At 39.6% G+C, this 27,975-nt stretch overlaps 1 protein-coding gene across 5 annotated transcripts; it reads right to left on the bottom strand.

Moving 5' to 3' along the window:
- Positions 1 to 5: 5 nt before the first annotated feature.
- On the bottom strand, positions 6 to 27,883 carry Moe (Moesin). Of its 5 annotated transcripts, none has more exons than XM_064682267.1 (9): positions 27,741 to 27,878; positions 10,729 to 10,874; positions 3,953 to 4,132; positions 3,679 to 3,810; positions 3,126 to 3,152; positions 2,242 to 3,008; positions 1,780 to 2,167; positions 1,499 to 1,711; positions 6 to 698 (listed from the first exon to the last, which is right to left on the bottom strand). In XM_064682267.1, exons 2-9 carry the CDS (start codon positions 10,741 to 10,743, stop codon positions 534 to 536), a joined length of 1,887 nt encoding a protein of 628 aa, XP_064538337.1. In that variant the 5' UTR covers positions 10,744 to 10,874; positions 27,741 to 27,878; the 3' UTR covers positions 6 to 533. The 5 variants fall into 5 exon arrangements, with proteins under 5 accessions (XP_064538337.1, XP_064538338.1, XP_064538335.1 ...); XM_064682268.1 differs by lacking the exon at positions 27,741 to 27,878 and adding an exon at positions 21,261 to 21,451; XM_064682265.1 differs by lacking the exons at positions 10,729 to 10,874; positions 27,741 to 27,878 and adding an exon at positions 7,881 to 7,961.
- Between the last annotated feature and the right edge of the window lie 92 nt (positions 27,884 to 27,975).

Raw genomic sequence — 27,975 nt, 5'->3', positions numbered from 1 at the left:
GGGGCGGGGCGGGGCGGTGTAGGCTTTTGTGTATGTGTGTGTGTGTTTTTTTTAAACAAAATTTGCGACCATTTTACAATATTTGATAAACTCGAGGGAATGGTGGTGGAAGCGATTGATTGACTGACTGATTCATTGTTTGATTGTCGTTCAACACTAGACTGTCAAAACCGGATGTTTCTATTATTTTTCTTTTAACTAATACTCTCCATAGATCCACAAATAATTCCTCCTCTTCTGCTACTTCTATACATAAGGTCACAAAAAAATTATTTATATATATATATATATATATATATATATATATATATATATATATATATATATATATATATATATATATATATAAAGTGGTCTGCATATTGGTTTAGTGTAAGCTTGGCTATTGTTGGTTGAGTGCGAGGGGCTGTTGTGTGGGGTGCGGGGTGTGGGGCGCGCTGCGTCGACATGGTGCTGGTGGTTGGGTTGTGGTTGCCTTCGGGATTTAGGACAGAGCGCTGCTAATAGTTGCTTGTTGGGGCGTGGCCAGCGCTTTACATGTTCTCAAACTGATCCACGCGACGCTTTGTATTGCCCTTGCGGATCTCGCGCAATGTCTTGTACTTGTCACGTCCCTGGCGCACATTCTCACGGTGAATCTTATCATTTGCCGTCTCTTTCGTTTCGTCGCGTGACTGCGCCAGATCTTGCTTCAGGGCCTGCAAAAAAGCGAGAGAGTGAGATAGAGCTAAGCACGAGCAATGTGTAAAATGGGATTTACATTTAGGTATAAAAACTTAGTTCTACAGCTAATAGACGTTCGCTAAGTTCAGCTCAAATACGTATTTAGCTAAGTCTTTTAACTATAAACAGATACAACTAAACGATGCGCTATTAAGATACGTTTACAATGATTCATTTGTATACTCCTATATATTAGAAATGTATAACGAAATGATGAATGTATAGAAGAAGACATCTTCAAACCTAAAGAGCATATATATTCTTAACCAATATAGACATATCGTTTGTTTCTGTGCTAACTAGTCTCTCAGTTTTAAGACTACGATCATGGAACCTTGCATAGGGTCCTCTTGCTATTACACGGAGTACATATATATATATAGTTGTCATAGAAAATGAAGTTCTAGCATAACAAATGTTGTTGTTTTGCACAATATCCCAGTCAAACATGGCCTTTGCAAGTTTTAGCCAGCTCTGCATGGATTATATGAAAGAATATTCCATGATTTTAAAATATCTTTTAGCTCGGCAATTGCGAGCTTCACAATTCTCTTCTTTTCTAAACATATTTTCTGCTAAATATAAAAAAAGAACTTCTTTGAAAATTCCTTCATGATATGATAAGATAGATAAAAAAACTGTTTGCTGCGCCCATTTAGCCACTAAAAACCTTATCTACATATCTTAACATATTTATCTAGAAAGGTTATCTGTTGGGTCTGAGCACGCATATCGTTAAATATGCGGCTCTGCTGGCTCGTCTGTTTGCACGCACCTTGAGCTGATCGTGCAAGCGCTCATTGCGCTCGGCCAGCGTGCGTCTGTCCTCGATGGGATCCTTGATATGCTCATCTGTGTCCAGGTCGCGCGACACATCGCCGCCGGCATCGCCATTCGTCAGCTCCTCCTCGTTCTCGTTCTCATCCTCGGCCACGTGATGGTGTTGCGGCGTGGTGGATGCAGCCAGCAGCGCAGCAGCAGCCTCGGCCTAGATGCATAAACAAATGGAAAAGATGAATGATGATGACGGATAATGGGTATATGGTGTGGATTAACCTGCTTGCGGCGTGCCTCCTCGACCTCGTCTTGTAGGCGTTTGGTCTCTTCGTCCTTGGCATTGACCTCGTCCTGAATGCGCTGCACCTCCTGTTGCTTGGCCATGATCTCCTCCTCAAGTTTGGCCTTCTCGACGGCCTCCATGTTCTTGGCCTCCTCGAGGCGCTGCAGCATGGATTGCAGCTCCTTTTGGCGCAGCTCAAGCTCATCCTTGGCGGCCTGCAGCTGCTTCAGCTGCTCCTCCAATCGTCGTATCATCTCCTGCGCCTCGAGTAGATCACGCTGCGAGCGCTCCATCTCCTCTTGCATTTGCTTGAGTCGATCTTCGTACTCTTGCTGCTTCTTTTCGGCGCGCTCACGTGCTGCCAGCGCCAGCTGCAGCTTCTCGCTACAATTGGGCAACAAACAAGAGATGACATATAGAATCTGTATGCGAGAACTGGCTTTGAGGGATCCACTTACCGCTCCTGCTGTTTGGCATTCTTTTCTTCGCGCGCCTGCGCCTTCATCTGCTGCACATCGATCGTGTCGGGCTTGCGACGACGCATGTAGAGCTCATGGTTGCCCATGCAGAGGGCCAGGATGCGCTTGTTGATGCGAACGCGCGGCGCAAAGAACATAAAGTCCGGCGCCTTCTTATCAATCGGTTTGATGATGAACTTCTTCTCCGAAAATGAAATGTTACGTATTTCGGACCATGGGAAACCAATTTTGGGCGTTAGTCGATCGTCCTGCTCGTAAATGTTAAGGCCGAGCGCATCGACGCCCAACCACAGATCGGTGCCCTTCTTGTTGCGTATCTCGAAATAGTTAACGCCATACATTTCCAGATCCTGGGCAATCTTCAGATACTCCATCATGGCATCCTCGCGCAGCATGCTGCGATGCTCCTGCCACCAGGTCATTATCGACTGCTCCCATTCGTCCTTGGACATCTTGTGCTGATCGATGACACGCTGTGGCAACAGGCGATCGTTCGCTAGGAAACCGGCTGTGTGAGTGGTTTTATTGTGATCACCGTGGCGCGCCTGCACCGCATAGGAGGCCAGCAGCACCGACGTTTCCGGCGGGCAGTAGATCTCGTCGGTCAATATGGCATTCTTCACTTGCAGATAGAACAGGCGCAGTGTGATGTCCTGTATTAGCTCCTCGGCCACATCCTCCGGATAGAATTTGGCACGGAATCTGAATTGCAAGGGATTCTCCTTTTTCACATCCTGATTCATTACCTATGCATGCGGATAATTTAATTATTGCATTAATAATTTATAATAATCTTTTAATTCTTTAATATATATTAAATATTTCTATATATATTTGATTTATATATTGCCCAATTGGGTTACCCATGTGGAGAACGGCATTGATCCAGTCTATGAATTTGTGTGTACGTTCGGTGCAAAAGTGTGCAGCATGTTTTTTAATGGAGAATTAATCAGAGATCAATAAGAATTATATTAACTTAAGTTTTTCATTGACAAACTCTAAATTTTAGAGGAGGGGAGAAGGCATGCAAGGAAGCATAAGGTCTAATATACAGCCACATCGATAGACACAAGGATTTCAGGGAAATTTAAGTTATCGCTGATGCCAGTTTTCAGCCGCGACGTTGCCAAATTTCAGAACGAGCCATGTTAACGTTCCTTCGATCAACGGATTTAATATTTGAATATTAAAATATCTTTTACTATAAACAATCGTATCCCATTAGCTTTGCCAACTGGCTTGTTGGCAATTTTCACTCTACAGCGTTGCCAATTTTCACAACTAGCAATTTAAGCGGTTAAAAGGATCAAAAAGTAGGTGAAATTGTGGAAAAGGGAGCCGCAATGCTTCGAGGCAATTTCTTAGCGAGTTACACTAGCAATATTCATTTTTTTTCATTTTGATTTGGCCCACCATATCATCGGCATCATCATCCTCCTCGCTTTCATCCGTCTGATTGTGTCCATTGCTATCAGCGGTCTTTTTGTCCACATATTTCTTAACACGTTTCAAATATTTAATTGTCTTTATGGCCGGCGATTCAGGCTAAACATGAACACATAACCTTAATTATTGTCTAATCCAGTAAATTTTATAACAAACATAATTTACTTGCAAAATACTGTGATATATACCTATAAATAGTTGTGTATATCTATTGGGTATAGTTTATTTTTTAGATGCTTACCTTTTTGTATAGCTTAATCCATGTGGAATCACCCTTTGAGTCGGTGTACTGCAGACCAAAGAACCACACCTCCCGCAGGCCAATCGTCTTGACCACCTGATCGAACAGTTGTTTGCCGGTCGTTGTCGACTGAATGGCAAACTCCAGTTCGGCGTCCATTGTCGTGACGCGCACATTTAGCTAAAAATATAAGTAGGAAAATCAAGCGGAATATGTAGTGGATATATAATAATCATAAATTTATAATAATAATATAAAATAACGTGTCCATAGACAGAGTTTGATTCTGTGTTATCGATCAAGTCTTATCGATCCTCGATAACACTTGCCTAAGAATACAGAGTACAGATATACTAGGGATCTTCAGGGATTTTTTAAATTTTAAAAACTAATTTTTAGGTAAAATTTAATTATTTTCGGAGAATGCTTTTTCAGACTCATGTGGACATTAAAGTGTGACCTAATTACTTGCTTAGGATGGCAAACCCTGCCGGGCGTTTTCTTATCAGAAATGAAATTCTCACGTGCTTGGTTCATGTGCTTTCTTCCATTTCAATGGGTTTTGGTCATTTCTTATCTTCTCTTTTTCGCGTTCAACCCTTCACCCATGCGGCAAACAAATTGGTCAAGTGGCACACAAACACAAAAAGACACCCCACACAGTTGCCTCTCTTCTCTCTCTACACGCCCATGTGACAATGGGCCCGCTTGTATAACGATGACTTCTCTACACCCCCCCGGCGGTCAACAAGCTTAACAGCCAGTCCATCCATTGGCTATCTGTGGCTGTTGTTGTTGTTGTTGTCATGGTTGATTGCTTTTTGCCGTTTTCCGAGCGTGATTTTCCTGTATGGAGCTCTCCCGCTCGTAATTAGCTGACACGTGTAAAATTGGCCCAACATATGGGGCCAATTTTACTTATATAATCCTCCTTTGTCTGTTGCCGCTCGCAGGTCCAGTTGCAATGCGAGCAAATTTTGCTCGTTTATCAAAGCATTAAATGATCAAGAAAACGATTTTATATTTGTATTTTGCCTTGTTATCGTTGTGGAAAAGTGTGTGGAACTATCTTTGTTCTAGTTTGATATCAATCAATTGTCGTTTGCGTTCATATCTTTTTCCAATTGGGGCAAATTGCATTTTTTTGCAGCAATAGTGCAAAGTATTTTGCCGAACGTGTTATCGATCACTCAATTATCGCATAATTAAGTGCAAAGTTGAGCGCTCTGTAGAGGTTCATCTATGGTTAAAATACTGCGAAAGTTATATTTAGCGACATTCCATTTCCAATTGGGGCAAATCGCATTTTTTTGCAGCAATAGTGCAAAGTATTTTGCAGAACGTGTTATCGATCACTCAATTATCGCATAATTAAGCGCAAAGTTGAGCGTGCAAAAGTTATATTTATCGAATTTCTAGATGTTGCTCTGGACATAAGGTTCTGTCCATTATTCCACGTATTTTATCGATATCGATTAGTTGGTTATTGTATATTAAACATACTTTTTTGCAAATCTGAGCGTTTATTCGATGTTATTGAACATCTAAAGCTAACCTACAACATTTCTAAATCAGTTTTCGCAGTGTTGAGCGTTTTCTATCGCTATTATCGATATCGATAACTTTGTTATTGCGTACTAAATTTGAACATCTGAAGCTAAATTACTGCAAGAGTTATCGATCGACATTTCGAAATAATTTTTTGCAATGTTAGGCGTTTCGATATCGATACTATTATCGATATCGATTACTTTGTTGTTGCATATTAAACATACGTAATTGCTTTCTCCAAATGTTGAGCTTTTAAGGTTGTTCATTCAAATCTCTGTTACTGTACATATTTCTGCCTAGTGTTACCGATATCGATAACTTAGCTATCGCAGGCAAAAGATTTCAAAGCTCAAATGCCACAAGTTTTTCTAGAGCTTGTTAACGATCTTTATGACTAAGTTCTCGTAGGCTCCAATATAATTCATAATTGAGTGCAAAATGTCGCGCTTTCTAGATGATTCCAGTTCTTGTTAAGTTGTTAACTTTTTGCATTTTTGTTTTGCTACGTAAATTGGCGCGTTGTTGTTGTCGTTTTTTCTTCTCTTTTTCGCTATGTTGTTTATTAGTGCACTTTTTTGCAATGCAAATCAAACGTGACACAATGCAAGGAAATTGAAAACGTTCATTTCAATCCAATTAACGTTTTTGGGTTAATACATGTTGTTGTTGTTGTTGTTGCTGCTGCTGCTGCTGCTGTTATGTCTGCTGTACGTGCATACAAGCATAGCTCACTCATTGGCCCCACTGTGCATGCGAGTGTGGCAACGGAAACAGCCGCATAATCAACCAGTTCACGTCTCCCTCTCTCTCTCTCTCTTTCCCCCCTACCCTTGCCTCTCCTCCTCTCTCACTCGTCATCAGCCGTGTGCTTCTCATCCGCGAGTCGATTTGTCGCTTTTTGATAGGCAGCGGCTGCTGCATGACAAATTGCTCTCAGCTATGCCAAAAAGTTGGCCTATGTTACGTTACTTTTCGCCTTTAATTTTTATATTTTTTTTTCAAGCCGGAAACCATAAAAATGCATCAAAGCACAAAAATTGTGACTTACAAGTGAGGAAAAAACAAGAAAATTTTTGCAAATAGTCGCATATTTCTGGCGGAGTCGTGAATTATTCAATTAGTTTGTCAAATTCCAGCAGTTTATGGCAAACTCTTGCCTAACAGCAAATGCTTCATTTGTATTTGTGATTATGCAACTTTGGGTTTAAGTTAAGCTATTTCTTTAGATTGTTTCAATATTTTACAGCTCAAATAAATAAATACATAGCTCGCCTAGTAGTATAAAATACTAAAATAAAAAAACCTAACATGCAACTATATCTAGAAAATAAAATATATAAACTTTTGTGCTATGGGAAAATAAATCAGATTCGATATCAAATTCTTAGAGATACAGATATATAGATAGATATAGATAAGCGTAGATATTGGAACAACTGATTCTTTAAACTCGTTCCGTGCTAAAAAAAAAAATCTATACAAAAACAAATATTAAGCTACATTCATAGGGAAACCTTTTGGGCATAGACTATTAAAAAATATGATGAAACCTTTTATAATCTTGCAAAATACAGCTATAAATGTTATAGGACTGAACTATCTGAATATTTTTTGTTACGTTTCTGCATGCCATAAGATAAGATATGACAATCTGTAAATACATATAATCAAAAACTGTTTCTATAAAACAAACGAAAAACTGAAGCCAAAGAAAAGTTGCTCCAAAAACCAAAAAAAGAAGCTAAATTTCACGGTGAAGAATTGCCCTGAATAAGCTGGAATAATAAGCTATATTTATTAGCAATATTAACAACCTGGATTTATCAACTAGATCTAAAAGCTAGAGTTATTAGCTAGATCTAAAAGCTAGATTTATAAGCTGGATTTACAAGCTGGATTTACAAGCTAGATTTATAAGCTGGATTTATAAGAAAGATTTCTTAGCTATATTTTTGAGAGCAGTTTTTAAGTGTAAATATAAGTTTAAAAAAAAATAAAAAATTTTGAGTAAATCTTTGAAATTATATATTTTAAACAAATCTATTCAACAATTTGAACTAATATCTTTTCAAATACAGTGGTAGCTCGTCAATTAGAATTATCTAGAAATAAGAATCAGCCTTGAAGCTGAAATTCCTATTATTATTATTTTTTTTTAAATAATTTCCCATTTAAAAACAATTTTATATATAACATAACATTCATCTAATAGATAATTAGCTTAAATTGGAAGCATCAGTGGAACCGAAAAGTTCTAATTAGCGAGCGACCACTGTAGGAGGAAGCACACACACACACACACACACACACACACCACATTGAAATGCCCTCGTCAAGGGTATTCCAAGTGGAATGCAATGTAACATGGAGGACGCACCATTTTGCGCTTCACGCTGCCGGCATAGCGCAAGAGCCGCGCACGGCTGTCGGAGACGACGACCATTTTGGGCGGCCAGGCGTTTTTTAGTAGTTTTTGAATAGCTGCGAAATTTTGGATGGCGCGTGGCGCGCGCACACACACATACGCACACACACAGAGAGGGAGAGATTGAAGACACGCGTTGCAAAAAAATAAAAAAAATGACCGGCAAAAAGAAAATTCAAAGACAATGCGCGTCGTTCTGTTGTCCAGCGGCAACTGAGGAAAATGGAAAAGCGCCATTTGGTATTTAAGTTAATTCGACACGACAGTCGATAGGCTCTATTGACGAGAAAGTGGCCCAGGCCCAGTCCCGGGCAGCACGTGATCAGGTGTAAGAGACAAGGGGGTGGGTCTTACAAGAGGGGCGGGGGGCCGGGGGGCGAGGGGCCAGGCACCCACGTCAGAGCGACAAAGTGAAATGGACAAACGCTGGAATTATATTTTCGCTCAATTCGACTTTACGTATTTTTCATTTTTCATTTTTCATTTCACTTTATTTTCGTTTTTGCCCCCGCCTACCTGCTGGCAATTGTATGTTAATTATGGAGCTAAAAATAGATAGACAAATGACTAAACTGAGACATTAATACAGCTGTGCTTTCCCCCTCTCACTCCCTTTCTCTCTATCTCGCTCGCTCTCTCTCTCGCTCGCTGAGCTGAGCTGACCAGTGGGCAGGGGCCCGGCCTGGATAAACAAATCAGCGTCAATCATATGGCGCGTTGGCTGTCACTTTTATTAGAGCTGCAATTAGCCAAGCCCATTAAGGTAAATATGTGCATCAGGAATAATGAAAGGGCATATAAATTATATTTGGAGTCTCATCATTTTTACAGCTTTATTAGAATTTACGTAAAAAATTATCTTTTTTATGGCATTTTAGCTGTACATCTTATTAAAGCATGCTAAAGCCATTTCCAACAAAGTGCCACTAACGTTTACGAATGCGCGCCAAAGAAGATGAGAAGATGAAACGATAACACGTTAGAGTTAATGTGTGAAACGTTTAATAACGAATGAGACACAAAGCGGAAATCAATAATTGAAAATATCTATCTAAAGCGGAAACAAGATAAAGTAAGATCTTTCTTACACATCAGCTATGAGTGTAAACGTTTACGAATGATTAGCAAAAAAGTAGATGACGAAAAATTGAGAGCTCTGCTCCGCATTACACCCCCCCCCCCCACTCACCCCCCACCACTCCCACACTCAGACTTATCTTGAAACTGAATTTTGAGGTCATTTGTTTTTACGATTTACAATACGTGCTACCCACATTTCATAAAGTATACTAGTTTAGATAGTGAAAAAAAAATAAATAAAAATAAAAGTTGACACTGAACTTATTGACGGATTTATTGTTTTGGCTTTCCGCCTGCCCTGTTCGCTGTCAATCATATTAAATCAAATGAAATGAAATCGCAACAAATCAGTTTTTTTTTGCACGTCGTCCACGCTGTCAACTGATAGAATATTTTAGCGACAACACAAGACGGCCAAAAAGAGACGGCAATTGGGCAACGCCAATGGGTCAAGCATTATGACGTCGCCCGCAAACATTTGACGTCATCGTAATATATTTGTATTTTATTATTTTTTTGGCGCAATGCCAAATTGAAAGAAAAGAAAATAGCAGTCTTTAGACGTCAGGCATTTGGCCAGTTCAATGACGCTCTGCAGATGACGTCTTTTAATTTTTCAGCAAGTTCTTCTGTCAATCATTATTGATAAGAAAAAGTACACACTCGCTGTGACTTTTTTTTTTTCTTTGATATCGGTGTCCAAGTACTTGATAATCTATCATAATTTACAAGCTTGTTTCCATTCCTATAATATTTTGGCGTTCTTTTCTTTTTCTTTATCAGCGGTCTCGAAACATGAAATGAGTTTTTCATTAATTTGATTGCTGCTGTGATTGATTGCATAACGATTAAAATTCAATTCAATGATATCAAATGTGTACATATGAAAATGATATTAATTAATAGAAATGTGCATATTGTCAAATAATTTTAAGTAGATTTGCATGTTTATTTTATATATATATATATATATATATATATATAAATGTTTATGGAATAATTATAATTCTCGACGAACAATCTACTTCAATCTACTTTTCAATTGTTTTTGTGCATTTCTTTGCAAACAGTGTGGCAACACTTTTATACATATTATTTGTTAGCCAACACTGAACATTTCTTGGCTTGCCAACTATCTCTGGGCAAATCACGTTATATATTATACCCCGCTCCCATTGGAAATGGGTAAAAGGGTATAATGTTCTTGTGCAAATATATGTAACAGACAGAAGAAAGCATCTCTGAAAGCATTTCTATATATATTCTTGATCAGCATCAATAGCCGAGTCGATCTAGCCATGTCCGTCAATCTGTCCGTAAGTATGAACGAGTCGAGCCTTTAAGAATGTAGATCCTCCTCGTGCCCGCGCAGTACGTGTTTGTTTCCGATAACCGATAGCTTGCCCCGTTTCCAAGCAATCGATAAAAATCGATATATAATCCTGTTTTTTGAGCAAATCTTTAGAGGTTTCAAGAGCTAGAGTCCCCAAATTTGACATAAAGCTTCTAGAATAGTATATACAGTTCGAGTATCCTTTATTTTATAACTAAGAAGGTTCAGAGTAGAGCACTCGTACTTGTTTTACATTAAACAGAACCTTCTAAAATCTAAACAGTGCTGCCAGCCTGTTTTTACCTGGTTGAGGCTGCAGTCTTTGCAGTCTTACATCACAAATTTCATTTGTCAATTAATTTATGTGTATTTTAATGCTTTACTTACCGATTTTGGCGACATTTTGCTGCTTGTCTCTCCTCACCCAGTCGTTGTTAGTGAAATTTTAACAGTTTTTGGGTTGCCACAAAGTGTTGGACGTTTGCGTTTCTTTGCTCTCGTGCTCCTTGCTTTTACTTCAGTACTGGTTCAGACTGCAATGAGTATTGACAGGAGAATAATGCTATTAATTGAGAGCAAATAGAAAAATGATTTGTATCGAATAAGTTTGGGCAAAAAGAAAGACAGAAAAATATTGTAAAGCTGTTGGACACAGTTGCTTTCGGCACACGCCAAGCGACTGCAAATGGAAAGCTCACGATCATAATTCCTATATATAGGAACTGTGTGTTTTGTATACATATATCACTTGCCGCATGTGGTTATATCTGGTATATACGTTTATTTCGGATTTCACCTGGCACTTTGACAAACGAAAAATGCAGCCTCAAAAACAACTAGTTTTTGTTTTTTTTTTTTCTTCTTTCTAATTAAGAAATCGTGTGTATGAAAATTAAGTCGAAACTAAAACGGTTGCTAAAGCGTGCACTCGAAAAATGTTGATAAAAATGTTCCGAGCGGAAATGCCAAAATAAAAGAAAGAAAAGTAAACAAAATGTTTAGATTACGACTATGTTTAAAGTTCTTCTTTTGAGAGAGTGCAACCTACATACATATATATTTCAACAATTTAAGGAGCTCAGCTATTAATGGAACCGAGCATGTGCACCCATTTTACGGGCAACCCTTGAAGCCATTTATATTTAATATGAAAACGAAATCACTTAAATCGAATATTAAATGCATATGTATATATTAAAGGCTTTTTGCTGTTTGTTTTGGTTTATTGTGGGCAAAAGCTGTCGAACATCACGAAAATTCAATTGACATTTTGACACATGACATTTGAAACGACGCTTACCAACACTGACGTCACACGAGACGCCATATTTGTTTGACTTACTCGTAAATATTTTGAACACACACAGCACACTTATATATATACACACTATACGATTTTTGAAACGAGCCTGAACAAACGGTTTCCGTCGAAATGCAAATTAATAATCATTAGCTGCAAAGGCAAAAGACATTCCAAAGTTTCGGTTTTCATTGTTGTTGTTGGGTTTGCACAAATTATGACATCATGCCGACTTTATTATCGCTTCTGCGTGAACTTCGAGTGTACATAAATACACATATACAGTATATACAAACTACTACAATATCAACACACACACACACACACGCACACACACTTACACACAAGTAAGTTATGTTACAATCTTTAAGTGTGGTATGCATTAACCTTGCAAAGTTGTTTGTTACAACAAAATAAGTATGTAAGGAATTCGCATTGGTATTTATCACCCGAAATTCTCGTTAATTGATGTGCTTGTCAGAAAAGTCGTGTTTCACAAGCAGCTAACTTTGAAAAACAAAAAGATGACGCCAGTGTTAATAAATCTTCAAATATCCGTTTTCATTGGAAGCCATTCTTCGATAGAAATTTATTGATATTGTTGCTAAATTAAATTTATATCAATTTCAGACTCAATAAATAGAAGTTCTTACGGCTTTTTCATTCGAATGACAGTGTTGGTAAACATTGCTATTCAACTTTTGATCAAAATAAACTTTCACTAGAATTTCAAAGATAATGTTAAGATTGGCATAAGCTGAATGCTAGAATTTTCATAATTACCCCTCCAAGAGTCTTCAAATAGAAGTTATAGGAAAATCTTCGAAAATAAATACTCAAACTTTAGTTGTTAACAAACATATTTCAAAGAAATTTACGAGCAAAACTTTGTGTATTCTTAAGCAAAACAAACAAATAACTAACAAATAAATAAATCAAGAAATAGCTGGCATTAGCAAAATATTAACAGCAACAACAAGCTACATTGATTTTGAATAAAGGGTATTCCATAATCGTTGGGCTAGCTTCGCCGAACTCGCATTCCTGTTGCTTCATTTTTTTTATTTTGAGATTTTTGTTAAATATTATTTATTTGCCTTGGACTCGAGTGGTGGGCCATACAGTAAATTTTGAAATGAGCTCATTTTATTTCTTGCCAGCTGTAAATGAGCAAAATGGTGCTAATCAGCGCGGCAACAGCAACAGCAAGCGACAAATTCCTTTGGATTGAATCAAGCGTTGAGGGCCAAAACGGAGCGTCTATTGGCAGATGGATGAATCATTTGAATGTTAAGCGCGCGCACACTCACACACACATACACACACACACGCACTCATAACACTCAAACGTTTAGTTGCGAGCAATGCATCCTGCCTTCGAGCAACCATGCGTCATTTCCTACTTCAGTTGATTGCTATTTGATTTTATTTTATTTCGCTTTTGCTTAATCTGTGACTTGATTTTTTTTTTTTTTTATGAAGGGGGGAGGCGTAAGGGCTGGTCTGCTTCCTTTTAAGTTTACCGCCACAAAAGGAAATGAAAATGATTTAGCGAAAATGCTAGAGCGCAGCTTAGGTTATCGATAACAATGCGTTGCTCATCACTAAACATAGCGTCCACCTGATATGCACAGTTATGTTATGAACATAACGTTTGCATAATCTCGCCGGGGGTTAACCCACGCGCAACATTTGCTCATTGTTTTGTTTATGTTTAATATCCATTAACTGCATTTAATGAGTTCAAGCTAAAAGCAGCGGGGCAAAAATCACGTTTTCGTTTTACGTTCAGTGCTTGACCAACGGAACCACAAGCGCAAAGCACACAAAGGCAAACGCAACTAATAAGCTTTTGAGCGTTGAGCGCACACATAGAGAGCGGCGAAAGAGAGCGACGCGACGCTCGCATTGCGTATGCGCAACGCAATGGAAGCCAAATAACTACACAAAAGCGAAATGACAACAACAACGGCAGCAGCAGCAGCAGCAGCAGCCGCCGCAGCGTGTGCTGTCTTATTTTTATTTTTTTTTTGCTATTCGCTTTTACTTTTCATTTTCATTTGGAGTCAGTCGTAAAAGAAGCATATCGTAATAATAATAAATATCATAATAATAAATAATCATTAAATAAATAGCTAAAACATTTTCTGCGCCAAACTTTTAATTTCAACAATTATGCGTCTTTTTCATGGCGCGTTGATTTTCGTCCATCTCGCTCGCACTTTCTTTTTCTTCATCTTTCTTTGTATACTTTGGCTGTTTGTTGTGTGGTCAATAATTAAAATGGGGCAATCAAGCGTACAAATGAATCACTGACCAAGTAAACTGTTTAGTTTGTATACCCTGTACTAAAAAGTAGAAAGTGAATGCTGCAGTTCTGGCAGCTGGGGGAAGGAAGTGTATCTTTCATAATTCTCCTGAACATTTTTAAATAAAAGCTCTAATTCTTTATATTCATTTGACTTTGGCTTCGTATATATTCGAGCTATAACCAAAATGTCGAATTACCTGTAGACTACAGGGCATCTACAAGTCGAGCACACAAATGTATCGCACTCTTGCGCATTCTGTTTTGTTTCGTGAATGAGAACAGGTAAGACAGGGCAAACAGTCAGGCAAGCGGCTTAGCAACAAATGTTAATTACAGGTTAAAAATATATTTTTAGTTCAGCTGTTAATTATAAATATGTACATATGTATATACAAATAAAAAACTCAGATGAAAGACGTTAAAGTGTATACAGAAATATCTAAAAAGCTTATGTACACACTGCCACATAGACAGACTACAGCTTAAAATACAAAATGTGACAATTAAATGAAGCAAATTAGGCTTAAATGTTCTTGATAGCAAGCAAATGGCGCGGCGCACGTAAGGAAAATAACAGCAACAACAACAACAACAACAAAAGAAACAACAATAGCGAAAGGCAACTGTCAAAAGTCAGCGGCTGTATCCCAACGACATGTGAAATGTGCGAAAGCGGGATAGAGAGAGAGAGAGAGAGGCGGCAGCAAGATAGCAACAACTTGGTGGGCGTAGAAGTAGCAGAATGTAGTTGATAAGGGGAGGGGAGGGGAGGGAACGTACGAGATGGGGAGAACGGGAGCAAATAAAAACATCAACGCGGCCATAATTAACACGGCACGCAAATACATTTAAAAGCAACAAAAGTCGAATGTTTTTTTTTCTGACTTTTTTTTTTTTTGACATTTGCGCCTCAGTCGCTTCATGATTGGTTTAATTGCCAACATATAACAACAATTAGTTGTGCATAATTATAAAAAACATATTTTTATGCGTAATTATTCAAGCACGCAAAAAGTGCTTTTAACAACACTGAAAACACTTAAAAATATGAGCATGAATTTCATATAATAATTGCTCACATAAAAGCTCTCTCCGGGCAGAGAGAGAGAGAGACACCGTTAGTTAGTCACTAAGCGCGATCTGCGCTTTTATCATGATGTTAAATTTGCTCTTTTGGTCAATTTGACAGAAAGCAGTGCATGCAAAAACAAACAAGCAAACACACACACACACATAGACAAAACTAACATATTGTGATGCTTGTTTTTTTTTCGAAGAGCAGCTGGCAGTTATTTTTTTTTTTTTGTTGACAATTTTTTTTTTGGTTGTTTGCAGCTCAATCAATGGAAAGTTTTTATAGGAAGCCTGCGACCGGCTAATTTGCTCGAATAGTTATTACGTGTTTATTTTGTAGCTGTAAATGTATTGTGTGTAGTACATACATACATATATCGTGCTGCTCGAGTTTATGATAATCTCAATTGGGTCATATTACATAATAACGGAGACGTGACGCTTATCAGCGTTGGCCACGTAAAGTCGCCCTACGTGCATTCCATAACCGAAGTTGTACTTTTTAAGCTTATTTCTTTACTTTTTTTTTTTTTGCTTTATTGACGTATCCGCAATCAAATTAATGCACCCGTTTCTTCTTTTTTTTTCAATAGTTTGTGGGTGGGTCGAGAGAATGTTTTGCCTTTCATTAAACACATTGGGCATGTCAACAAAATAAAAACAAAAAAAAAAATACATGTAATAAAATAAAATTGGCATCGCGGCTGTGTGCCCTAGTACCATATTTTTTCGATTGCTGTCAACGTCACTTCCGTTAGCAACTGTTCTCCCGTATTTGTACAATGAAATCATGTGCATATCTTATCTAACATACATACATACACATACACATACACACACGCACCCACCCACACAAACAAACAAACGTGTGGCAATTGCTCCAAAAATAATTTATATCAATTTTTTTTTTATGCGTTCCGCGCCCGAAAAAACTACCAAGCAAGAAATGAAGAGTTCCGCAAACGAAAAAAAAATAAAATAATAACAAATTGGCAAATAGACAAATAATGAATGACAACACAAATAGCGACAGACAATTGAGTCGATTGTTCTCTCCCCCAATTTGACGTTATCGATAAACAAAAGCACGCACCCAACTCTCTTGCTGTCTCTGTCACTCACACTAAATAGCATGCGCCAGTTGCTAGCAAGCGCCTGAACTAACGGCTTAAGGCTCGATTCGGCACAAGTCACTGCGGATGAGAAGAGACGCCTAAAATTGCATGGAGAGCAGCAGAAGTAACAGAACTGCAGCCATGCTTGTGCAGAGCTTAAGAGCACGCTGCGTGGACTAAGAGAGCGGCTGAGCAGAATTTTTCTGATAGCTCAGCTTTGATTTAATGTACATATGTTGGTTATGTTTTACTTTGGCTACGTTCGTTATGCTCGGCAGTCTAAAATACGTGTGCAAATGTACATTTGTATGTCATAATTTTTTGCAGGTATATCAGCGGTTATAAAACGACAATTTGTGCATGCAAAACTGTGCGCCGGGCAATTTTATGATGCAACACACACACACGGAAAGCTTAGGAGCGCAACAGAGATAGAGATAATAGTGACAACAAATGATACTCCGCCTCATCTGCCATTTGCTGTTATTATTTTTATTATTTGCAACTTATTTTATGACAGCCGCAGCCGCAACTCGTTAGTTAATTTCATTTTAGCTTCAACGCTAGCGCAAATATTAATCGTCAACCAACAACAAAACCAAATACAGTACAATAAAAAGAGAGAGAGAGAGAGAGAGAGAGAGAGAGAGAGAAAAACCCACAGACAATAGACAATAGCCGGACAAACACACACGTGCACACTATTAAAAAAATGTATATATCTGCGATTATATATATAATATGCGTGACATTGAGTTTTGAGGTTATGCATACGATATGCAGTCGCGGTCGCTGCGGCCAGACACTTGAATTGTAGAGTTGGCTCAAGTCTCCATTGAGTGAGTGGTTGTGTGTGTGTGAGTATACGTACATATGTTAATAGAATCTGCTGTCTTATCAATCGCTAGTTAATTGACTAATTGAGAATTCCTCGCTAGTCCGCTAATCATGCTGCGGATTAACGCGTAGCTCTTCGATTGTTTTATGCAGCCAAAATAGAAATATAAACATAAATGTAAATCACGATAAAAGAAAAATAAGAACATGAGCTTTATAAAAATGTGCAGCAATACGTAACGTAGCAAAACAACAGCGACTGCGACGTCGGCAGCGACAGCGACTTTGTGCGCGTCGCAGCTGTCATTAAAACAACATTAAAACTAAAACAAACAGCGGCAACAAATTAAACTCACACAAATCGAGACTGTTAGAATAAAAAGAAAAACATTTCCAAACGGATCACAATTCGATAAAAAACAAATGGCAAGGCATAAAATGCATAAAAGTGAGGTTAGCGGACGTATGTAGTGTTGTAAAAGGTGACAGTATCGCGTGACAGCTTCGCGCACTTACTGAAAAGCGCGGAATTTTGTAGTTACCTAAAAAGTTAGCAAGCATTCCGTTTAAAAGAAAGGCAAGCAATAGGACGCCATTTTGAAATATTCCAACTCAGGGTGGAAAACTATTATATACAAGTTTATTGGTTGTAAAACAAACTTAAAGTTGCCGTAATTGAACACGAATTTAGGGCAACAAAAATCTTAACATCCTTCCTTGAGACTCCAACTAAAGATGACTACTGTAGGGAACTGTCCGTAAACATAATTAAACCGGGAGGATATAAATATCAACAGAAACTTGAATGCATGAATGCAATATGGACTTGTAAACGGGCTTGGGGGAAGTATTAAAGCGTAAGGAACTTAATGAATGGGTATTACTAGACTAGATTCCAGCAAGCACTCTGTTATATAGCTCTGCGAACTCAGCTGCCTAAAATGTGGCATCAAATCAATCACTTCCTTTGGCCATGTTCCGCTAAATAGGTCAAATGATAGCGAAAAATGCGGCACAAACAAACAATCGAGTACAAGGAAATAGCAAGGTGTGAGCTTCACTTTTTATGACAGATAAATTTCAAATCAAGAACAAACAAAAGCGACCAAGCCAGGAGTGTGTGACGGTAAGATACCCTGTAGCCAGCATAAGCTGTATATAGTGCTAGCATTAAGAAATTTTAGGAGCTTTAATCGAGATCCTCCATACCTAATATTTTACAAAGGCTTGCATAGACATTGATATTTATCGATATTATCAACATGGAAGATATCGAAAAAATATGATTACACGAGATCCTACATACCAAATTGCGTGCCTCTAACTCTTAAAGTCCTCCAATTATGCATAGAAAGGCTTCTTTGAAAATCGATATTTATCGATATTTTGGAAATGGAAGATATCGAAAAACCATCTACTTCTTATAGTCCTTGAGTTATGCATAGCTTATTTAGAAATCGATATTTATCGATATTATCAACATGGAAGTTATCGAAAAACAATTATTGCCTAACCAGGCAAACAAGTATTCCCTTGCTGCGTGCCGCACAGATTAGCACAAAACCAATTAAGCCTTTTTAGCCCAGTTTCAATGGTTACAGGGTAGAGAAAAAAATAACAGGCGACAACGCATGCTGAATCAGAGACAAACCTTTTTGGCAATTGCCTATTGTGGATGTGTGTGTGTGTGTGTGTGTGTGATTTCGCCCAGATATTTATCAGAATGTCTAACTGAGTAAGGCTGGCTATAAATGGGCATTGCCGTCATTGAGTTTTGACTGATTCATCAGCGTCAAGCGCCGTTAAAATTAAATTGTTTGCTACTGACGATTTTTACCTTGACGCATGCAAAAGTAAAAACAAACAACGAAAATTAATGAAAAAAAAAAAAAAAAACAATTCAAAGAAAATCACAAACACACACACACAAACCAGTTGACTTATACGACAAGAAATCACAATTGCACAATTAGTCATTTCATCAATTAATAATTAACTATTTTTAAACGCTGCCGCTGCTGCTGCGCTGCTGATGAGCTCAGTTTGAAGCGATTGCTAAAGCATGTTAGAGCGAGACAGCAAGCGCGACCCACACACACACGCACACGCTCACGCTCATAAAGTTATTAACAGGCATGTTTCAAGATTTATCGTATTTTGTACACCTTGAACTTTGACGCAACACACTTAAAAGCGCAGTGCAAAGCTCGACATAGGCCGAGTGCAAAGGAAAGCAAGAAAGAGAGCGAGACAGCGAAAGAGAGAGAGAGAGCAGCGGCTGCAGCGCTGCCGATCGGCGCTTACGAGCTTTTTGTACGTATGTATGTATTTGTGTGCTGTATCAATAAGCATTTGTATGCAATAACAAGTTGCACCTGTAACAACAACAACAACAACAACAACAACAACGACTAGACAAAAAGCTGTAAACTTTTTCGACAATCGCAATGAATTTAAGAGAACCTGTTTCGCGTATTTGCCTTTGACATTTGCGCTTTGACAACAACATCAACAACAACAATGAATCAATGTAATTGAAAGGGTGTCAAAATCAATCAAGCGTTTAATTTATGGAGATCCACCTGAGCGCATTCTCTTCCAAAATAAAACGCTGTATGACCTTCAAAAAGTTTGCTTTGGCATTACATTTAAGCGTTAACAGCTCGTTAACAGCGCGTTAAGAGCGCTCGTTGGGATGCTTAAAACAATTTACATAGCAACGCTGAAGAAAGCTGCAAAAAGACAAAAGAAAGCTGCGGAATTTTAGCAATGCGGCCAACGATGGCCAATGGCCTCCCCAACACAAACACAAGGTCTGACAAGAGCTAGACCAGTCTGAGACCAGCACAGCTGAGCGATAAAGAGAGAGAGAGAGAGTGAGCAAGTAAGAGGGGGAGAGATTTTCATTGCCACAAAACAAATATTGGTTATGTACGTTTTGAAGCTAATATTATAAATTAAAGAGCCGATTTAAATGCATTTCATCACGCTCATCTCACATGCCAGCGAACGGGTGGAATTATCATCCATAACTTTCGACATGCAATCGTGCATTTTTACAATATTATGTGATCTTTGTTAAATGATCTTCGATGAAGATCTCAAGAGAGTTAATTTTGATTATTATAGCATGTACTTTCAATTCGAATTAACCAAATGGAATAATTACAGCCGAGGGGTAAAGAGTACGAAGAGATACTACAGACATTTTAAACAACCTGTGCTAATATTTACTATGTAGTTGTGCAATTTAAGTTAACTTTACATCATTTGATAGTTAGTATTAACTGCTCTTATACTTCAATTCACTTATAGAATTCACGCATAGACTGTTATGATGGTTTATCTGTAGAGTATGATAGCAAAATTCCACCAGCAAGCGTGGAAAATGGGTGGTTTTCTATTGTGTGCAACAAATTTTTATGTTTATGCCCTTATAATTCAATTTACTTATAACAGCGCAAAGACTGTGTTGATGGTTTATTTATAGAGTATACTTGAAAAAGTTCACCCGCGAGCGTGGAAAATGGGTGGTTTAGTACTTTACGCAACATTTTCTTGGGATTTTCAATCAATTGATCGCGTTTTAAGCAAATAATCATTTGAGTTGTGTTTTGTCGTTATTCAAGGAATGCAAAACCTTATTGGATATGTATATTAACTTATAACAAAAGAGATGCAATTAGATCTCTGGTACTTTCATTTGAAATACTCTTGCCAAAACTGTTAATATTTGCTCAATTTTGTTTTCGTTTTACAACACTTGTAATCCCATTGAATATCGTATTTTCATAGCCTGACAGATATGGAGATTTTAGCCAATATGTGTAGAGGCTGCTGTAGCTCAAGTAGGCATGATTGCATTTTTTACTGTTAGTCGCTAGGCCAAACAAGTCGCCAGCCGCTGCCGCGCCGCCGGGCGCTTCTGCCTCTGCTGCTGCTGCTGCTGCTGCTCGGCTGTCTATCAACTTGTTTATGAGGCACTGTCTCTGTTTCTGTGTCTCCGTTGTAAGCCCGACTGCTGCAAGCAGCGGCGGCGGCATTTGCTGTGGCACTTAGCCATTGCCATGACTGTTGGTCAGATTTGCTTGTTGTTGTTGTTGTTGTTGCTGCTGCTGCTGCTTGACTAGCGCTTTTAGAAAGTATGTCAATTTAGAAAAGCCGTTGACTGGACAACGCACACACACACACACACCAGGCAAGTTAGCCACACACACACAATAGGCCATTTCTATGCATGTGTTTAATGTGTTAAATTCAATAAATATTTTTATATACCAACCCAAGCAATTTGTTTGCTGCTGTTGTTGTCGTAATTGTTATTGTTGTTGTTGGTATCATACAAATTGCACTTGAACACAGCACACGAAAAAAAACGACATTTATTCAAATTGCAATTTCCACAGAAAAAAAAGCGAATTCGAAACGTCACAAAAAACTTTGCGTCTGTTTAAAACGAGCGCGCCGTCGCGACTGTCTAAATAAAAGCTTATTGCTGCGATTGCGGCGGCGGCTGCTGCTGCGCTGCTGCGTTTCAATGACTCCCAAAAGAGAGTGGGAGAATGGGAGAATGGGAGAGTCGGCGAGTGAGCGCGAGTGAGTGCGGGCGGGGTTAAGCTGCTGCTATTAACTGCTAACTTAGACTCTGCTCAGCTTATACTGCTGCTGCGTGCGGTGCTTTGTACAGGCGCGTTAGCAAGTTTGCTTCTGACTAAATGGCAAATTCTATAATAGAGCACGTTGTGCGCTGAAACGACGTCAAAGCTTAACAATGGCAGTGGCAGCGGCAGCGGCAGCGGCAGCGCCAGCTTACGTGCGAGTAACAACCAAAGAGAGGGAGCGCTAGCCGAAGCAAAAGAGAGCAAGGAAAGACAGTTAACAGCAGCAGCAGCAGTAGCATTGTTGCTGTTTTAAGATAGCACAGGAAATAATATCACACATACACAAACACAGGGTGAGAGAGAGACAGAGGCATGCGGCATTTTGTGCGATATGAGCGCCAAAGCATATCAATAACAGTGAACAGTGTGAGTGTGTTATGCCGTATAAGTTAGTAGCTTAGGGCTGACTCATCCGGCAGCAGCTGCAATCAATTGAAAGTTCACTCAATGCCTCACAGATGAAGCTGCAGCTGCAGGTGCAAGGCTGTGTGGCGGAGCAATAAAACCAAAGTCTACACAACACATAAATACATTTATGCACACACTCACACACACACACACACACACACACACGGGCGCATCTTCAGAAATATTCGCGGCTCTAAGATAGGCGGGTCGCGATCACAACCCAAATTAGAACATTACGTATATACACAGCTAACCACTTTGAAAATAGTTTATCAATTTTGTTTCTTCTTTCGGTTCGTTTTGTTTTTGATAAAAATAATAAAATTAAAAAAAAAATGCCGCTCTAGAAATACGCAATCTACAAAAAGAAACATTTCTGAGCAAATGGTATAATGATGATTGGCCTGGCGGGGTGAGGAGGTATGTGTGATAATTGTAGTTCATTCCGAAAGGTGGAGCCATAATGTATATACATATATACGGCTATTGCTTGACGCATTTATAGATAAACAAATATTGGAATCGTCGCAAGCGCCCTATTGTAACGCAAACTGAAACTTGAGCAAAAATTGTTGCAATTGCTTGGAACACAAAAGAACTGTTGAACACGAAAATAAAAACGAAATACATATGTACATCACACAGATATACATAAATATATATTCAGTTATACTTGTGTTAAACATTTACATATAAATATATGTCTATGTGACACACACACGTTACGTACAACATCTACAATAAACTGCAATTCAGAATTACGTACAAAAGAAGTAACAAGAATGAACCGTTGTTGTTGTAGCTGTTGTTGTAACGTCTGCCTTGAATTACACTCACTCACTCTCTGTCTCTCTCCCTCTGCACCGCCTTCATATTCATCTCTCTCCTTACGCATTGCACGCGTTTGCACTCATTGTAAGGTCAGCGCTGCTTGACTTGCCAGTCAGCGTCGCAGTCGGCTTCGCTGCTTATTGTTCACTTTCAAAAGCATTTCAAGCAAAAGTAAAAGCTCTCCCACGCAGTGTTTAATGGTGAATTGTGGAAAGAGAAAGAGATCGCAGATCGTAAATGTTAACGTCGACGCCGACGTTTCGAGTGTGTTGCACGCAATGTTTAACGACTTTTGTCCAATATTGCAGATAAGATAGCAACAGCGCCAGGCATCTGGTGGATAAGACAATGGGGCAGCGGGCGGAAAGGGCGGGTTAAGTTGGTTAGTTGTGTGTGGATCGTTTTGGGGCGGCGTCGGAGGTCGTCCGGCGTTTGACCCACTAAACGACGTCGACGGCGCAGCGTCTCTGCCTGAGTTGGAGCGACGGCTTTTGCTTTTGCTTTGACGTTGATTAATTTCTCACACTGTTTTCAATAAGTGGGTGAAGGGCAATTCTGATTGGACAGCCGGTGCCGCTGCTCTGGGTGATAGCGCAGCAGTTTTAAGGCGTTGCCAAAGCAACGATGTTGGCTGCAGTACAAAATTTACCCATTTCCACACACACACATACACACACACACCCACACTTATGTTCCAGCATTGCACAAATATTTCTACTTACATGCAAATAATGCACAAATTATTAAACGATAAAAGCGCGCGCCAAAGCTCTCGCTTGCAGCTGCGCTCGCGCTCTTGCACTCTCACTTGCGCACGTGCAAAAAAAAAATTAAAATAATAAACACAACAACAATAGCAGTTGGTTTTTTCGACAGTTTATTTTCTGCGCTGTCCGCTGACTATACGTACCGAAAGTCAAATGCGAAATGAGCCGACGTCGCGGCGCAGCGCAGCGCAGCGAATGCGAGCGCACAACGTTTTTATCTGTGTGCAACGGACGGTGAGGGGTTGGAGCGGCATTCGATTCTCGAGAGATGCTCCACGAAATTGTAATGGCCGGCCAGCAGCCCAAAAAGCAAGTCACGCGGCTGACTTGAAGCTTCAAACATACACATGCACACACACGCACACATGTACAACTAAGTGGAGGGAGAGTGAGAGATCGCTGAGCGTAACAAGTGTCAGTTGAGCCGTTGTCAGGTGGCAACGCTGGCTCATTGAAATTTGAAAGCAGGCGCCCGCTCTTAACGTTTTTCGTTTCGTATTAGTTTTGTTTTGTTACGTAATGCAGCCGCCACCACGGGCGCTGCTGCTGGTGTACTCTACGCGCCGCTGCGCCCGCTTAACTAGTCAAGCATAACGACAACTCGTTTTGGTTAATTTACATAAAATACGGTACTACAACATCAACAACAATAGCAAGTCGCTGCACACTTGTTGCACAGCCCCTCCCCAAAAATGAAAATCCATCCTAACGCGGCACAGTCGGATGCTTGAGCAAACAAACGAGTGAGAGTGCCGGACAGCAGCGACTGCGCAGCCGACTGTTGCGCTTCATGGCCAGCCCACGTGAGGGTTCCGAGGTTGAGAGAGCGAAAGATAGAGAGAGAGAGAAGGCGAGATAGAGAGCGCCATTTCAATTTTCAAGTTCGAAACCAAGTTCGAAATCTCGTGTGACATCGACGACGCTGCCGCTGTCGCATCGCTGTCTGCACCCAAAATGCAAATTGTAAATTCTGTTTAATATTCATTGCCTAAAAATATTCACATCACAAATAAATTCAACAGGCGGCAGAGTCAATGACGTCAGCGCGTCTTCTGCTGCTTCGATTGTTGTTGCTTGCTGTGCAAAAATTCAGCGAATTCAATGCCAACACACACAAACACGAACGCACACACACACACGCACGCACACAAGCGCAGCAGAGCAGCAGCACTCAGTGCTCAAAGAGCAGCCAAGGCGACGATCGGCTGTGGCGTTCGTTGTAGGCGCAACTAGTGATGGGCGCATCGTCAGTCACGGGAGCGAACAACGTTACTTTGAATTAAAAGTGAAAATAAAAACAGCTATTTATCTCTTTTACCCATTAGCGTCATGAAACTAACTTTACATGCATTTTTAATTTGGTGTTTTAGAAAGAAACTTTCGATTTACGAATAATGTTTAAATTCATTTTTCACGCTCACGTGTTCACGCGCTGAATTCTGAACGCACATCAACAGCCGACGTCAACGTTGGGTGCTTACCTGTGGCTGTCGCTGCTGCTTCTTCCCAGCGCTTTGTTTTGCAGCCCAATAAAAACAACAACAACAACAGCAACAACAAAATCGTTGGGTATCTACGCAAATTTCGCACAAAATGGCAACGCTGGCACACAAACTGGTTTTGTCTCAGTTTAGTGGATGAGCAGCAATGTACATGCACATAAATCATAGAAAATATAAGGTGCTAATTGATGAGAGCGATAGAGAGAGGTAGAAAGATAGTGGAGCGGCACAGCTTTGGCCGCCTTTTCGTTTTAGGCATGTTCAACAAGCTAATTACGAACCGTTCTACTTTTGGCCGATAAATCAAATAATGAATGAACACAAACTCTCGCGAGCGCGCACACACACACACACAGACGCAGCAACTGAGAGAGCGTTGGCGTTGCCAGTAAGTGAGCGAGTGTAAACAACAGCGTCGCAGCATCCGCTGCTAAATCATTTGGCTGTCTCTCGAGCTCTCTCGCTTTATTCTTCGTTTTGTGGAGATGCTGCTTTAGCGTCTAAAATGGGCCAAGCGCAACAGAGAATAGCAGCAATGCGGGGAGTCTTCTGCTGCTGCTGCTGCTGCTGTTGCTCTTAAAGATTAGAACTTAGGTGCCGCCATAGACTTTGCGGTTTTTTGTTGTTGCGCCTCATGCTTTTGCGCTACTCTGTTGCTCAGTGCGGCCGCTTTCTGGTTACCACAAAACAAACCGTTACAAATGGCTTGGGAATGTCAAGCCGTTGAGACGCTGGACAAATCACAAAGAACCAGAACAGCAAAGCGTTTGACTAATGTCCCGGTTCAATAAAATTCTAAAAAACAGCTCCCATATATATGAGTATGTGTGCATGGGTATGTGTATAGCAGAACCAGGCCAGCGAGGCATACAGCCAGCGATGCCAGTTCTGCGTTTCCCGTCAATTCTGGCTATCTTAAGACGGAGGGAATTCTGATTCTTTTACTCTTTAGTTTACAAAGTATATATCCAGGACTTTTTCGATAACTGTTATATCAAGAATATAAACTACCAGATGGCAAAACACTAAAACCGAATTCAAGATTTGTCATTCAATGATGTTTACATTTTACCGGATTCTGGGTAAAAAGCTTAGTTCAAGCGGAAATTTATAGCACCAGGGTATTCCAGTAAATATATGTCACCCACCATATTATGTAAAGCACGCCGAATCAAATTATATTTTAGGCAGCTACAGGCACAGTCTAATGGAAATCAACCACTTTTCTTAACTACATTAAATGAAAAAAGTTCGCATTTTGATTGCATTTTTTTTTTTTTTTTGTAATCAATAATTGAAATAGAGTGCAAACTTTTCGGCTTGGAAAATACAGAATGTAACTTTTTTTTTGCTTTAATTTCCCTTGGTCTTTTGGTCGTTTAAAAGGTGGCAGCACTGTACAGCTTATAAAGTCAACAATGGGATGATGGCAACTTCTAACTGGAAAATGCGCCTTTATGCTAATGAGATAATACGCTGTTGTTGGACAAACTTAAACACATACATATTTACTTATGCATATTCCGACAAACACATTCACAATTTGTATATGTGTGTGTGCATATGAGCGGCGACACATGATAAAGACGGAAGTGAGCGACCTGCAGACACAAAGAAAGACGGTAACACAATACAAGACGACGCAACGCCGGCAGCGTCTTTGTGTGTGTGTGTGTGTGTGTATGTGGAAAAACTTTCGACGACTCTGGAAAAACGGTGGTTGCGAGGCGACATTGACTGCAATTTTCACACGCTTTGCCTAGCATAACTTCAACAACAACAACAACAATAAGCAGAAATAGGTAGCCGGCGGGCAGCGACAGTGATTTATGGCAGCTGGCACTACCACAGAAAAAAAAAAAATAAAAGAAAAAAGAATGCATTAAAAAATATTAATTCTCACATTATTTTACATTGTCTCGCTCTAACACACAGCGGCGCGCGCGCTAACTACTTTAAGGCGAACTCAGGCTTGGCACTGAATTTCAAAAATTTAACCGACTTTTTGGCGAATTTTATTTAAAGCGGCGGCGAAGAGAGCCAAACGAGCGTATGCATCAAAAAGCCTCTCACTCTCACTCTCTGATTGCCACTGTATTCTAGATTGTTGTTGTTGTTTTTGCTATTGCTGTCAGACAGCGAAACTGTGTTAGTTGCATGTTTTAGCAAGTAAATACAAGACAATAAAAAGTGTCAGCAGCAAATTTGCCAATTTGCAATGCCAAAAACAGAAAACGTTGACACAGCGGCGCGCAGGCCGGTTAATGACTCACTCAAACCAACTTAACTCAAGTCGCGCTCTCTCTCATACTTTGCTTACACACACACACACACACACATGCAGTGATATATGTATGTATGCACACTGACGCCGCGCACACCGGTATTTCAACATTGCGTTACACACTCATTCCGTTTGCTCGGTTCTTGCTTGCTTTCTTGCCATCCCACTTCATTTTTATTGCCTTCAATGCTGCATGATCACACATTAAAAAAAAACCTTTATACTAGGTACACATGTACAATTGCACATAATGTACATTTAATTGAAAAGGTGTAAGATATGAAAACCAATTAACTTGGCTGAACTCACCTGCAATTTCGGCTGACACCGGCACAAAGTGTTTGCGTGGAGTTTTTCCTCTTTTATTTTATGTACAACGCAACATACACTCACAAACACCAATATATCTATCGCTGTTTGTTATTGGCTATAAATGCGCAGAAAATCACACAAAAGTTGAACGAAAAAAAAAAATAATAGAATAAAACTGCTTCAGTGGCGCGGCGGGCACAAAAGCACAAAAATTACTTCGCTGTCGTTGTCG

Source organism: Drosophila montana, unplaced genomic scaffold, assembly GCF_035044405.1.
Source record: "Drosophila montana isolate Dmon_TW-CO22-7 unplaced genomic scaffold, ASM3504440v1 contig_2481_1, whole genome shotgun sequence".
Classification (NCBI taxonomy): domain Eukaryota; kingdom Metazoa; phylum Arthropoda; class Insecta; order Diptera; family Drosophilidae; genus Drosophila; species Drosophila montana.
This window is presented reverse-complemented; position numbering and strand designations above follow the sequence as displayed.

Bases quoted from the DNA above. Each gene is read 5' to 3' on its own strand.
- Moe (XM_064682265.1), bottom strand. From the start codon at position 7,946: ATGGTCGTCGTCTCCGACAGCCGTGCGCGGCTCTTGCGCTATGCCGGC. The intron at 3,009-3,125 runs GTAACCCAATTG...CCGCATGCATAG, and splicing joins CAATGCCGTTCTCCACATGG to GTAATGAATCAGGATGTGAA. The intron at 1,712-1,779 runs GTTAATCCACAC...TTATGCATCTAG, and splicing joins AGGAGGCACGCCGCAAGCAG to GCCGAGGCTGCTGCTGCGCT.